The 15,477-nt window shown below is 33.9% G+C and overlaps 2 protein-coding genes across 2 annotated transcripts; both read left to right on the top strand.

Annotated features, from left to right (window-relative positions):
* Positions 1 to 2,223: 2,223 nt before the first annotated feature.
* Positions 2,224 to 2,532, top strand: LOC122607812 (auxin-responsive protein SAUR23-like). Its single transcript, XM_043780900.1, has one exon. It carries the CDS (start codon positions 2,224 to 2,226, stop codon positions 2,530 to 2,532), a length of 309 nt encoding a protein of 102 aa, XP_043636835.1.
* Positions 2,533 to 7,557: 5,025 nt separating this feature from the next.
* Positions 7,558 to 8,103, top strand: LOC122607725. Its single transcript, XM_043780788.1, has one exon. The coding sequence runs from the start codon at positions 7,558 to 7,560 to the stop codon at positions 8,101 to 8,103; it is 546 nt and encodes a 181-aa protein (XP_043636723.1).
* Positions 8,104 to 15,477: the final 7,374 nt, after the last annotated feature.

Genomic DNA, 15,477 nt, shown 5'->3' with positions numbered 1-15,477 from the left:
AATAGTAACATTTGACACGTGTACGTGATGACGTAGACATTTTTTAATTATGTGGCATTTTTTAATGACATTACATTATTTTTTATTTATTTATTATGTAATTTTTATCAGCCGTGTCATTTCCCCCAAAAAATAACATGGCTTCGTTTCAGTTTCGGTTCTGACAAGGTATTTTTTCTCATCATTTTCTTCTGGAACTAATTTCAGCTTAATTTTATTGTTTTTTGTCGAGTCTCTTCCTATTTCAAGCATTGAAAAGTTGAAAAGCTGTGTATGAAGATCTTAAAGGAGATATAGATCTAGCTCTTCTTCATTCGTCTATCTCGAGAAAAAAAAATTAGATGTCAAAATGTCGTCGTTTTAGTCGAAGGGAGATTCTGAGGAAGTTCAAGGTGAGACGAGAGTTTCATAGGCCGGATCTGGACCGTTTAAGAATAGTTCGTCGACAGATGACATAGATCCAGATAACGGAGGTCCAGAGGTTAGCTTGAACTCGAACAAATCGCCGTCGTTTTCTAAATTAGTTGAAGAAATCGATAAGAAACCACCCCCACCTCCAACACCGCCGTCGTCGGTGTTGGAGTAATCCAACCATAAATGAGAGTTTATTGCTAGAAAGTGAAACTTTTAAAGGTTATCGTTATTTTCGTAAATTGGTGGAAAGGTCTTTATATTTTCTGTAGTTATAAAGTATGTCACGTCATTAAAAAATGACACGTAATCAAAAAATGTCCATGTCATCATGTATGCGTGTCAAATGTTACTGTTTTTGGGAATAAATGAAAGTTCATTTCTAAAAAGTAAAACTTTTAAAGGTCACTGCTATTTTCATGAATTGGTCGAAAGGTGCTTTCTATTTTCTGCAGTTATCCCTACTTTAAATCTATATTTTTGAAAATGAGTATTGTCTACGTAAAAAATCCAGACAAATTTATTAATTAGAATATTATATTGGTATATATGTTTACACATATTAAAATGGTAGATATATCTATACCTACATATAAAAAAAATAATTTTTTTTTTCTTTTCAAAATATGTTAAAAGGTACTATATGCAATATGACAAAATTACCTTTTACGATTTGTTTTAATCATCATTTTTTTATACACTAATCTAATTATCTCCACATATATACCTAAAATACACTTAATGAAATAAATTACACCACCAGTCACTCAACACTTGAAATAACTACACTAACAATTATATTAAGTATATTTACATCAATATCCTACACTACTCGTCGTCACCACCATTCATCTCCGCCGCCACCCGTTACTACCGCATTTCCGCCACCGTCGTCACATTGCGCGGGCACCATGCATATACTATCTAAGAAAAAATAATTTTCTTCGGAAGTGTTAAAAATTTGTGTAATATTTTACTTAGCACCACTTAAAATATTTTCACTTACACTATCTTCTTAACTTTAATGATTAAATTATACTATTAATCATGAGAAATGATATTTCTATAACAAATTTTAGTCATATACATTAATACCTACATCATGCAGTTGTATTCTGTGCATAAAAACTTAATTGTATCTTTATTGTAGATATGGCTAAATTTTGTTATAAGAATATTACTACCCATTAATCATTTATCTTGAAGTATCTTCATTAAACTGTTACATCATTTATTTTTACATCAATTATCAATACCACTTAATGCGGCCTCCACTACCAACAATCGCCCCCACCACCATACCGTCACCGTCACGACATCCGGCGTATTGTGTGGATACTGTGTTAGTATTCCAAAGAATTCTCAGTGATCTTGTGTGTGAAAGAAGAAATATGTGTGAACTAATTTAAAATTTGAAGTAATCATTAATTTGCTCAAGTTGAGGTGTAACTATATATAAAGATTCCTTGGCTTTAATAGCTAAGATAACAGCTTCGGAGTCGGAGTTTGACGCGTCTCCTGTATGATCGTTTTTCATTTTGATTATTTTAAAGCTTGAACTTAATGTTGCACATTCTTGGAAAAGCCATGTAAGGCAGGCTCCATGCCTCCATCCTTTGCAAATAACATCTTGCATTCTTGCCTATAAATACATTTCTTGAAACCTTTTAACTTACTAGTCTTGTATCTTATCTCTCTCAAAAATTGCAACTTGTTACTTGAAACGCTAATTACACCCCATTTGTTTTTTTCCAAGAGATTTACGTTTGAATCTAAACACATTTTGATTTTCTCACACACGTACTCCTAGACATGGATCTTACGCGTTTATCTGCTTCATTAATGTATAATGTTAAAGGTTTCAGCAGGCTGAATGCATACACTAAAAGAATTATTTATCAAAGGGATGTGCCCAAAGGTCATTTGGCAGTGTATGTTGGCGAAAACTCCAAGAGAAGGGTTGTTATCCCGGTAACGTTCTTGGATGAACCGTTGTTCCAAGGCTTGTTGCGTCAATCAGAGGAAGAGTTCGGGTTTGATCATCCAATGGGAGGCCTAACCATTTCTTGCCATGAAGATGAATTTTTCGAGCTCACATCCCAATTGCATGCAGTTTTGTAATATATTGTAAATCAAACAAAAAGATACTGGGGAAAAAACCTGAAACCCGTAATTAGAAAATTAGAAATTCTTCGAATTTATTACATATTCGTTATTCATATGAAAGGGGGATTCACAATCTAGTGTATAAAAATCTGTTGTGTTCGACCAAGAAAATGTCCAAAGATGCATTTTTCATTGTTGTAAATTTTCTCTGAATAGCATATGGAAAAAGATTAATGAGTTTCTACTATAGCAGAATGCTAATTAAGAGTTAGTAGTTTCATTCGTCGAGTAAAGCTTTAGCTTTCCACACGTAGAGTTTCTATAAAGACGTCGTATGAAAATGTCAAATTACTGCCCATTCAAGACGATAGTAATGAGGCCACTGATGCAAGTCACAACATATTATATTGGGCAAATATCAAATATCCCCTTCCTAAACCCCCTAAATATCATATATATATATATATTCAAATTACAAGTTTTTAATGCATGGTATGCAATGGTTTTGGAGCAATGTTTGGATAAATATGATATTTCATGCTTTAGAAGAGATATATATGAAAGTAACTCTATTATATTTACCTATTTGGCATATAGACTGATCGGCCCAGCCCGATAGAGCCCATTTAACTATGTGTGATGTAACCAGTTATCTAACTTTTAAGACCGAGTCTATATGTCTAAATCATTATTTTTGTCCACTGACTTTATTCTTTTGTTGAAAACATTTTCGTAAAAACTCTTCCCATTAATCTATCTAAGACTTAAAAGTATAGTATCAAAATGGCTAATCATACCTTTAACAGTTATTTTGGATGTGCATTTCAATGCCCAGAAATCATAACTTCCAAATACAGTATAGTGTAAACATATGTACATCGTCCTTGTTTACCATTGTTTACAAGGTCAATTACTCAAAAGAGACTCTTCTTGCAACTTGTCAAGTTAAGATATTTAAGTATTGCTTCAGATGATCGACTCATCAATTATAAACATATAAATTTGATTCAACTTTGCATATGATTTCATATATGCTGCTAATTTATTGGATGTTTTAACATCTATATAAATCCTTGGCTTTACTAGGAGTGGCACAAATAAAAAAACCCATTAAAGTTTGTCATATTGGAGTGAAGTGACCTTATGTACATCCAGAAGATTTATATTTTTAATTTTGCAGTAATTATCGATTTACTATTTTATCAAAGATAGGCATACTTTGGCCGGAGCAACGTTTAGTTAAATCAGTTGTTTAAGATGTTTTCAACCATCTACTTACACTATCAATCACCTAGAGGGGCTGAGGACGTGTAGTTTGTAGCATTTCTCTGCTTTTTGCTTGTACTTTTACCCTTCTAGCGTCTTGCTGGGAGGTTATTTCGTTTATAATAGTATCTCTTTGCCGTCCAAACAAAAAAAAGGTATTTACCAAGAGGAGCAGAACATTGGACAGAAGAAGAAGAAACATAACATATACAAGTTATAAAGAAAGAATTAACAAAAATCTTGGTCTCAGTTCCCTAGAAGTGGCGAACAAATATATTATAGCCTGTTTTTAATTTTCATTTATAAGGTCTTGCTATACTGCCTTTAATCGATCTCTCCTAGCAAAATGGGTTTGGAATCCCCAAAGATGCTATGCCGTGGGTGGGTATATATGTGAAGAGATTTATAGCTTTACTAAATCAAAACATAACCAAACTAACAAAGAACCATATAATCAAGGGAGTCGGCCTGATTTGATGTCACTCTTATTATCAAAAGAGATTATTTACAATTAAAGTGATATATAGATGATATCACCTCAATATTAATCAGACTAATATAGAAAATATGGAAATATAAAAGAAAATAAAAAGTTGAAGAGCAGAGATAATAAAACGGCTACATTGTTGGAGTGTTGCTTATTTCTAGGAGCTGCTCATATGTGATTACATATCTAGGAAATATTCTTACCGTTGTGAATGTCCCATTCCTCTTTGTATATCATTTCGCCCAACAAAAAAGATTCAGCCCATTAAACCCATTGGCCCAACAAGCTTTTAACTTAGCCCGTATCATCATGAGTTGTAATTGCAGCTCTATCTTTGTTTCCAAGTAATCATGGCTAAGATTGAATAACGACATATTTCACAACATCCCCCCTCAATCTTAGCGTGAGATACTTCCAGGTTAGAAGAAGTTATGCCAAAGAATGCTCTTACCGGAACATAGAAGATTCAACCCAGCAAAAAACCTTGATCCAAATCACCAAAAAATCTGAGTCCAACAAGAACCAAAACAAAAACGTTTTTGAACAGAAAAGAATCAAGATAAAGACTATCGGTTTACAAAGGCCATGCCAATTAGTCACACTAAATGTGGGCAGCCGGAATGTTAGTCACACCGAGGGTCTTTCACCCCAAGCGCACTAACATGGGCTAAAACAAGATAATAACTCTCAAATAGATGAGAAATATATAAACAGGACCGTCAGAGCATGCCCAATTGCTGGCTCTTCTTGTCAACCTGGTTGGCTCTTGAAGTCATGAGTTATATCAACCATTTAGAATTTTAGATCAGCAATGGAGAGCTAGCATAGCAGAACACGAGTAAGACAAAAAAGATCTTGCTTAGACTTCTATGGAAGAGTGACTGTAGCCGCATCGAATCTAAGCACAAAACTAGTACATTCTCCATTTGGCACCACGAACTTAAATGTACTAACTGATGAAGTAGACCAAGAAGTTCCTCATATCGAAAGAAAAAAAAAAAAAAAAAAAACAAGCAAACCTCATGTTCACAAAATGCCAGATTATATTGTCAATAGCAAAATCAGGACTTTCTGGACATTAATTCCTCTAACACAACATCATCCTCATCTTCCAACAACTAAAACCTTCAATCAAGACTGGGGGCGTTTGGTAGAAGGGAATCATTGAGAATAGAAATGTAATAAAGAATGAAAATAGTAGGAAATAGTAGGAGTATTTGGAAAGAGAATAATTACATTGTTTGATAACAATAGAGAATCATAATAAGAGAATTATAAAAAATAAACAAATTAATATGAAATTTTTTTTTAACAAAAACTAATTATAATATCATAATATAAATAATTAAAATTAATAATTAAATACATGAGAAAAAAAGAAAAAAAAGATAATTTGATTCCATTCTTACTATTCTTTATCATTTTGGGAGGAATCATGAGAATGGAAATGATTCCCCCTTCTACCTCTTCATTTCCATTCTCTTGTGTAACCAAACAAGGGAAATGATTCTCATTTCATTTCCACCATTTCCATTCCACCCTACCAAACATCCCCTTAAAAGTCGACATCTCATGAGATTCCAACAATCCTTTGAGACGACTATAACCATAATTATCATTAGCAGGCAAGGCAAGGCAAGGCAGTCGTTCAATATAAGAACCATAAAGACGAGTCCCATGAGCAGCATAAACAAACAACATGTGACACTCATCAGATATTAACCCAACCCTGTCATTTGTTAAAGCAGCAACTGAATCCGCCACCATATAGCCAGAATGAATCAATAAAAAACGCAATCTTTCCCGGTCTCCTTTCACTTAATATATGGACTTCATGACCGAAATCAAGAATGCACTAGGTGACTTCAACCCTAACTCCAAGGAATTCAAAAGAACAGGGTCTAATTCCATTACACTTGCTACAAACAACATCAGCTAGAAGCTTCGAATCGGTGATAAGCCCAACAACATAAACACCTTGCCTCATCTTATAATCCAGTTGATTCAAACTCTGTAATTAGAACAACAAATCAACAAGGAACCAATATAATAATAATAATAATAATAATAATAATAATAATAATAATAATAATAATAATAATAATAATAATGTTATAAATGTATATTTATATTGTGACTATCCATGTACATAACCTTCAATCTCATATTGTTATAAGGTTCCTAGAGCCCTATAAATAGTGACATTGTATTAGAGATATCTTAATATAATATAAGAACTCCCTTACTCTGTACTTTCTTATGTCTTTGTAATCTTTGTTAGTCATTGTTATCTAATACGTTATCAGCATGATTTGCTCTTCGAGTAAGATCGCACTATCAAAAGGTATAACATATAGTCTAATTTATCATTGTTCCTTAACCTTTCATACTAATCCATATTGTAATTCGTACGATGTTGGGTTGTTAGAAAGTTGTATTGATTTTCTTTTATCCTACTAATCTAATCCTTATTGTAATTCATACAATTGTGGGTTAAATATGACTATTATCACATGACCATAAAATAGAGTCTTGGTCTTTTCGTTGGTAAAGTTTCTGTGATTTAATTTGGTCATCTTGTATTTTTAACTTCGAATAGTAATACAAGTATAAAGCCACTCCAACTTTTCGTCTTTATTTACAATACTTCTTTTCAGTAAATTTGTATATATATTATTTTAGTTTTAATTAATGCTTTGATTCTGATAACATATATAAATATAGACACAAAAGGGTATATACATATTATATCTAATGATAATGATGTGTTTGCTTTTTCACATAATGGACTAATATATTTTTCTAAATCAATACCATCTTTCAAAGGCTTGGTCATTTTACTAATGTTATTACGTAAGGGTTTTTCTTTTCTTTACTGGTTAATTTGGTAATTTGAAAAGACTATCATATACTTTTACCTTTGTATATAATCATATTATTGTAGCTATGTTCTTTTGTTATATAATTAAATTTTCACACATATAACGACTGTTTAAATTCATATGTATCAAATCGATTGATAATATATTTTATATTGTAGTTTATTATTACATATGTATTTTATAGAATCATTAATGTGTGTTAAATAAAAATAAAATAAAAAAAAAACATTTGTTTTTCACATGAAGAGTTATTTGTTTTTGAGTGGTTAACTAGTAAATTATGTGTTCTGCTTGTATCAACATGTTCGACAGTATCCATCAAGCTAATAATCATTCTCATCAATATTTATTGTTCTATAATATTAGTTATATTAATTCATGTGTGTTTATTTAATATAGTTAATCATGTCGAATCTTGCAAAACTTGAGTTTGCGGCACTAGATATCACTGGGAAAAATTACTTGTCATGGGTATTGGATGCCGAAATCCATTTGGATGCTAACAATCTTGGGGATACAATTAAAGAAGAAAATATGACTAGTGCCCAAGATAAAGCAAAGGCGATGATATTTTTACGCCATCATATCCATAAGTCATTGAAAAATGAATACCTCACTGTGAAAGACCCACTTGTCCTATGGACCAATTTGAAGTCGAGGTATGACCACCAAAAATCGGTGATATTGCCAAATGCTCGTCATGAATGGCACAGTTTAAGATTGCAAGACTTTAAGTCTATAAGTGAGTATAACTCAGTCATGTTTAGAATCACATCACAAATGAATTTATGTGGTGCTGATATTACTGATGAGGATATGTTGGAAAAAACATTTTCCACCTTTCATGCCTCAAACGTTGTCTTGCAACAACAATATCGTGAAAAGGGCTTTACCAAATATAGTGAATTAATATCATGTTTACTTGTGCCGAGCAAAATAATGAACTCTTAATGAAAAACCACGAGGCCCGTCCGGTTGGTGCAACCCCATTCCCTGAAGTGAATGTGGCAACATATAATGGCCAAAGTGGAAGTCAAGGACGTGGTCGTGGCTATTATCGTGGTCGTGGTCATAGTCGTGGTCGTGGATGTGGGCGTGGATATGCTCGAGAAAATTATCAAGGTATTCAATTCAAAAACAAGGGAACCCACCAAAAGTTGCATGATAGTGAAAAGAAAACCAATGATGACAAAGGGAAAAAGAAAAATGGAACCCCATCAAATACATGCTATCGATGAGGAGGCAACAACCATTGGGCTCGTACATGTCGCACACCTAAACACTTGGTGGAACTTTATAAACAATCAATCAAAGACAAAGGAAAAGGGATAGAGTCAAATTTCACATACGAAGATGGAAGTGTTGATGCTCCCAAAGAAAACACTAATGCAACTAATCTGGATTATAATGATTTCCTTATCGAGCAAGCTAATTTTGATTTTGGTGATGTCATGGCTGATACAACCCATTTGGATGCCTCCAACTTTTCCCTTAATATGGATGATTAGAATTTATGCTATGTTATTTTTTTTATGTTTTGTTAAGAAATTCTCGTTTGAGATTTGTCATGTCTTGTCTTGAAATGGAATAATTTTTTTTTCTTATTACTCGTATATCTTTTATTTATGGAACTTTATTTTTCTTTTGAAGCATATGGAGTATTTAACTAATGAAAAAGATGAATGTCTTATTGACAGTGGTTCTACACATACAATTCTAAAAAAAAAGAAGATATTTTTCTAATTTATCTTTGAAAGAGGCAAATGTTGGTACTATATCTGGAAAATCTAAATTAATTGAAGGTTTTGGAGAAGCTTATATTGTTCTACAAAATGGAACTCCACTTAAAATTAACAATGCATTATTTTCTCCATTATCTCAAAGAAACCTAATAAGCTTTAAAGATATTCGTCAAAATGGATATCATCTTAAGACTACTTGTGAAAATGATGATTAGTACCTTCAAATTACAAATGTGATTTCGGGTAAAAAGCATGTGTTAGAAGAATTACCCGCACTTGCCTCGGGTTTGTATTGTACTAAAATTAGTGTAGTTGAATCAAACGCGGTCATAAATCAGAAGTTTATGGACCAAGAAAACTTTATCATTTGGCATGACCGGCTAGGCCATCCCGGATCAGTTATGATGCGAAAATTTATTGAAAATTCATGTGGACATTCTTTGAAGAACCAGAAGATTCTTCAGTCCAAAGACATTACATGTGTTGCATGCTCACAGGGGAAGTTAATTACCCGACCATCACCAGTCAAGGTGGGGACAGAATCTTTGAGTTTTTTGGAAAGAATACATGGGGATATATGTGGACCTATACACCCGTCTAGCGGACCATTTAGATACTTTATGGTCCTAATTGATGCATCAACCAGATGGTCACATGTATGCTTACTATCAAGTCGTAATATGGCATTTGCACGACTACTAGCTCAATTGATAAAGCTGAGAGCACAATTCCCGGATTACCCCATCAAGAAAATTCGGTTGGACAATGTTGGTGAATTTACATCCCAATCATTTAACGATTATTGCATGTCTATTGGGATAACTGTAGAGCATCCTGTACCTCATGTACATACACAAAATGGACTCGCTGAATCACTTATCAAGCAAATCCAAATGGTTGCAAGGCCAATGATTATGAAATCAAAACTACCAGTAACTGCTTGGGTGCATGCAGTTTTACATGCAGCAGCACTAATTCGCATCAGGCCAACGAGTTACCATACCTCTTCCCCGTTAAAGTTGGTTTTTGGTCAGGAACAAGATATTTCCCATTTAAGGATCTTTGGTTGTGCTGTATATGTTCCTATCGCTCCACCACAACGCACAAAGATGGGACCTCAAAGAAGGTTAGGGATATATGTTGGGTATGAATCACGATCAATCATTAAGTATTTAAAGCCATCAACAGGAGATTTGTTTACGGCTCGATTTGCTGATTGTCATTTTCTTGAATCAACTTTCCCAACATTAGGGGGAGATGAAAAGCAGCTGAAAAATAACAATATAACTTGGAGTGAATTACCATTATCTCATCTTGATCCTTGAACTAAACAGTGTGAACTAGAAGTTCAAAGGATTATTCATTTACAAGGATTAGCAAATCAATTACCAGACACATTCACTGACCCAAAGAGAGTGACCAAGTCACATATACCAGCTGCCAATGCTCCAATGAAAATAAGTGTCCCAGAAGGACAACCACGTGTTGGTAATGAGTCAAAACCACGTCTCAAACGTGGTAGACCAATCGGTTCCAAAGATAAAAATCCTCGAAAGAAGAAAGGAGCAAATAATGTCGATGGTCAAGTCGAGGTAATGTTAACACCGGAAAAGGAGTCTCTTGGAGAGACACTAGACATGATGGTTCCCGAAGAACCTCAGGTTCCTGAAAATGAAGAGATCTCAATAAATTATATCATGTCTAGGAAGGTATGGAATCGAAATGAAATCGACGTCGATGATAGTTTTTTCATATAATGTAGCGCTAGAAGTAATGGAAAACAATGAGGATCAAGAACCAAAATCTGTTGATGAATGTAAACAAAGAAATGATTGGCCAAAATGGAAAGACGCAATCAAGGCAGAATTAGATTACCTAAATAAACGAGAAGTTTTTGGACCGGTGGTCCATACACCTCAAGGTGTAAATCCTGTCGGCTATAAATGGGTCTTTGTACGAAAGCGTAATGAGAAAAATGAAATTGTCCGATACAAGGCAAGATTGGTAGCACAAGGATTCTCACAAAGACCTGGGATTGATTATGAGGAGACATATTCTCCAGTGGTGGATGCGACAACTTTCCGTTATCTTACTAGTCTGGTGATACGAGAAGGGATTGATCTGCGTCTAATGGATGTTGTAACAGCCTATCTCTACGGCTCACTTGATACCGATATTTACATGAAACTCCCTGAAGGGTTCAAATTGCCAAATTCATGTAAATCAAGTTCTCGAGAACAACTTTCAATTAAATTAAATAAATCATTATATGGGCTGAAACAATCTGGGCATATGTGGTATAATCGCCTTAGTGAGTATTTATTGAAAGAAGGTTACAAAATTGATTCAGTATGCCCGTGTATCTTCATGAAAAGGTCAAGTTCAGAATATGTGATAATTGCCGTATATGTTGACGACTTGAACATAATTGGAACTCCGGGGGAGTTTCAAAGGGCGGTTGAATATTTAAAAAGGGAATTTGAAATGAAAGACCTAGGAAAGACGAAATTTTGTCTCGGGTTACAAATGGAACATCTGAAGGGTGGAATCCTTGTGCATCAAGAAACATATGCAGAGAAAGTACTCAAAAGATTTTACATGGAAAAATAACATCCCTTGAGTACCCCAATGGTTGTAAGGTCGCTTGATGTTGAGAAAGACCAATTCCGACCCCTGAGCGATGAGGAGGAAATTATTGGTCCAGAAATACCGTATTTAAGTGCAATTGGTGCACTAATGTTTCTTGCTAGCCATACGCGACCAGATATATCATTTTCGGTAAACTTATTGGCAAGATATAGTTCATGCCCAACAAGGAGGCATTGGAATGGGGTAAAACAAATTTTTCGATATCTTCAAGGTACAAAAGATATGGGTTTGTATTTTACAAACCAATCGAAAACAAGTTTGGTTGGTTATGCAGATGCAGGATATTTATCTGACCCTCACAATGGACGATCTCAAACTGGATATTTATTTACAAGTGGAGGTACCACAATTTCAAGGCGTTCTGTAAAGCAAACAATCACAGCCACATCATTAAACCATGCAGAATTATTGGCGATTCATGAAGCTAGTCGAGAATGTGTTTGGTTAAGGGCTGTAATACAACACATACGTGAGTCTTGTGGCATATCTTCGAGAGATGAAGGACCGACAATTTTACACGAAGACAACGCAACATGCATTGCACAACTGAAGCAAGGGTACATCAAAGGTGATAGAACAAAGCACATTTCACCAAAGTTCTTCTTCACACATGATTTGCAAAAGAATGGAGATATTAGCGTCCAACAAATCCGTTCCAGCGAAAATTTGGCAGACTTGTTTACCAAATCACTTCCGACCTCTACATTCAAGAAGTTGGTGCATGGGATTGGGATGCGTCAACTCAAGGAGCTTATGTGATCATCATCAGGGGGAGAAAATACGCACTGCACTCTTTTTCCCTTAGCAAGGTTTTGTCCCACTAGGTTTTCCTTGCAAGGTTTTTAACGAGGTAGCATCATGCGTATGAAATGGATAGTCAAGGGGGAGTGTTATAAATGTATATTTATATTGTGACTATCCATGTACATAACCTTCAATTTCATTTATTGTTATAAGGTTCCTAGAGCCCTATAAATAGTGGCATTGTATTAGAGATATCTTAATATAATATAAGAACTCCCTTACTCTCTACTTTCTTATGTCTTTGTAATCTTTGTTAGTCATTGTTATCTAATACGTTATCAGCACGATTTGCTCTTCGAGTAAGATCGCACTATCAAAAGGTATAACATATAGTCTAATTTATCATTGGTCCTTAACCTTTCATATTAATCCATATTGTAATTCATACGATGTTGGGTTGTTAGAAAGTTGTATTGATTTTCTTTTATTCTACTAATCTAATCCTTATTGTAATTCATACAATTTTGGGTTAAATATGACTATTATCATATAATAATAATAATAATAATAATAATAATAATAAATAATAATAAATAATAATAATAATAATAATAATAATAATAATAATAATAATAATAATAATAAAGATTAAGGTATCAACCAAGACAAGAGCAACACAGAAAAACATGGATTTTTGGGGTTTTTCAAACTCAATTATGTTTTAAAATAGTAGGATTTTTAGATTTCAAGAGATTTGAGAAAGAAAAACTTTTATAAAACACACGTCTTTCATACTTTGTAATGATATCAACCTTCACCAAACACAATCACACTACTACCAAACCTAATAATACTAATATTCCCCCCTTTCAATCTTGTTGTTAAATACCAAAATATAAAGAAATGGCTCATAGATTATATAACAAACGATTCAGGGTCAAGAAAGAAACAAAAAACAAGAGAGATGAGACACATCAAATTATATAAAAAAAAGGTTAGAGATAAAGAAGACTTCCCTGACCAACAACCTAACATGTATAAAAATAGATTCAAAGAGCGACTAAGAACATCATGTCATAAACACCATCAACCTTCCAATAAAAGGACAACCATAACATCATAAAGAAGTGGCAGGAACAACATCAGATAGATACCAATCAATCTCAAGTGAGAGGAATATAAAGACTAATCCAACTTAACCAAAAACTTTTACAACTTCACAAGTAAAGCAAACAACTAAACATGCAAAGAACATAAAGACTAATTTGAGTTTTAGGGAAACTTTTATGACCTCATCACGAAAATAGGCAAAATTTAATCCAAACTAAACAACCAACACCTTGCAAACATAAAGTAAAGATAAAAGAAAAACAACCAACGGTTTTCTTATAAGTAAAAAACCAACTTACTGAATGTAAACTTTGTATCACACCCAAATAACAAAAAAAACCCCAATCATTGTCTACACCAATTTGGACTACAGTCTCATGGTCAAAACATATATCATTCTTCAACCAATACAAGGTAAATAACCTTAAACAACCATCATGCAACCACTATACAAACAACAAGAGTCACTCAAAATTTTTAGCACTTTTAGCATCCTTGTGATAATCAAAACGTGTTTCTGGAATCAAAAATTTCAGGTAACAACAACAAATTATGAGTTTTTGATCAAATTAAAAGTGAACTTTTCCAACTTTATGTTCATGATGATTTGGTTAAATTTTGATATGAAATCGTGTTAATGTTTAATGGGTTTGTGTCTAAAAGTGTTTAATAACATATATGTGAACAAATTTGGGTCATAACATGCTTGAATATCCAAAACCCATTTTTGAAAAAGAAAGGAAACTTGTTCTTGATGTGCCACACCTATTTTATGTTATAGATGATCTTGAAATCGTTAAAAGTGTTAATGGTTAGTGTTTATGTGCATATATGTACAAGTTTTATGTTCTAACTTGTCCCGGAATCGATCGAGATCATCGTGTATTGAATTAAGTTCATGCTCAGCTCGTTTAGCCCCCTAGAACGATCTTGTGGAATGATCTTGAGCCCAAGATCGTTCTGGCCAGCTCCTTGGTTCATTGTTCATGTTCGTTTGATCTTGTGTGGTGTTGTGGTGTTGTTGGTACGTTAATGGGTAACCGATCCTTTGGATTGGTTTTGCTCAAACACTTGATCATGTCCTTGGAATGGGACGATCTTGTGCTAGGTCCAGTGAGACGATCTTGTGCTAAGTCCAGTGAGACGATCTTTTGCAAAGTCCAGTGGGACGATCCTGTTCAAATACTTAAGATGATCTTGAGTTCTTGTCCTCTAAAATGATCTTGTACCTTGTTCCTTAAAACGATCTTGTAAGACGATCTTGATCCTTGTACATTGAAACGATCTTGGAGAAACGATCTTGACCTTGAGGCATCTAAAACGATCCTGGCTAGACAACAGAGCGATCTTGACATGTCCATTAAGACGATCTTGGCTTCAAAACCCTAAAACGATCATATGTTCATCTTAAAACAACACGTACTTGTTCTATATCATACCACACTTGATCCTTAAACACCAAATCAGGTCTTAACATCATTATTACTTGATTAAACACCTCAAAGGCTGATCATTTACACTTAAGCTAGATCATGGCTCGATCTAAGACAACGTACAAAGTGCAAACCCTAATTAAGTACAAATGAGTACTTGGTTATCAAAGTGCGAGTTCTATGATCAACTAAATTGAGTTCTAAAGACGAAAGTTCATTAATAAAGACATGTTCAACTCATTAACACGATAAGTACTTATGTGTGAGTTCAAAAACGTTCAAATCAAGTCCAGTTCATGTACTTAAATTTCATCTAAAACTCTTTTGAGTCAAAACGTTCAAAGATCTTCAAAGGACCAAATCATCAGTTCATCAAGGACATTTTTGTGATTGAATAATCACATGAACTAATATATGTACTTCATTATGATCATTATGTGCTTAGGAATCCATCAAGACGTGCTTGGATTGTGATAGAGATAACTATCTATCTCTGTGCTTGTACCGGATCACTGTGAGTTCACTAATCCCCCTTTCGTACATTTGTTCAAAGTTCTTTATCGGGGACTGAAAATCATGAAAACTATTTTCGTATTTGTAGATATGTTCGTGAATTATTTTACGTACTATATTATGAGCTTGATCTT

The sequence above is a fragment of the Erigeron canadensis genome, chromosome 1 (assembly GCF_010389155.1).
Source record: "Erigeron canadensis isolate Cc75 chromosome 1, C_canadensis_v1, whole genome shotgun sequence".
Lineage (NCBI taxonomy): Eukaryota > Viridiplantae > Streptophyta > Magnoliopsida > Asterales > Asteraceae > Erigeron > Erigeron canadensis.
This window is presented reverse-complemented; position numbering and strand designations above follow the sequence as displayed.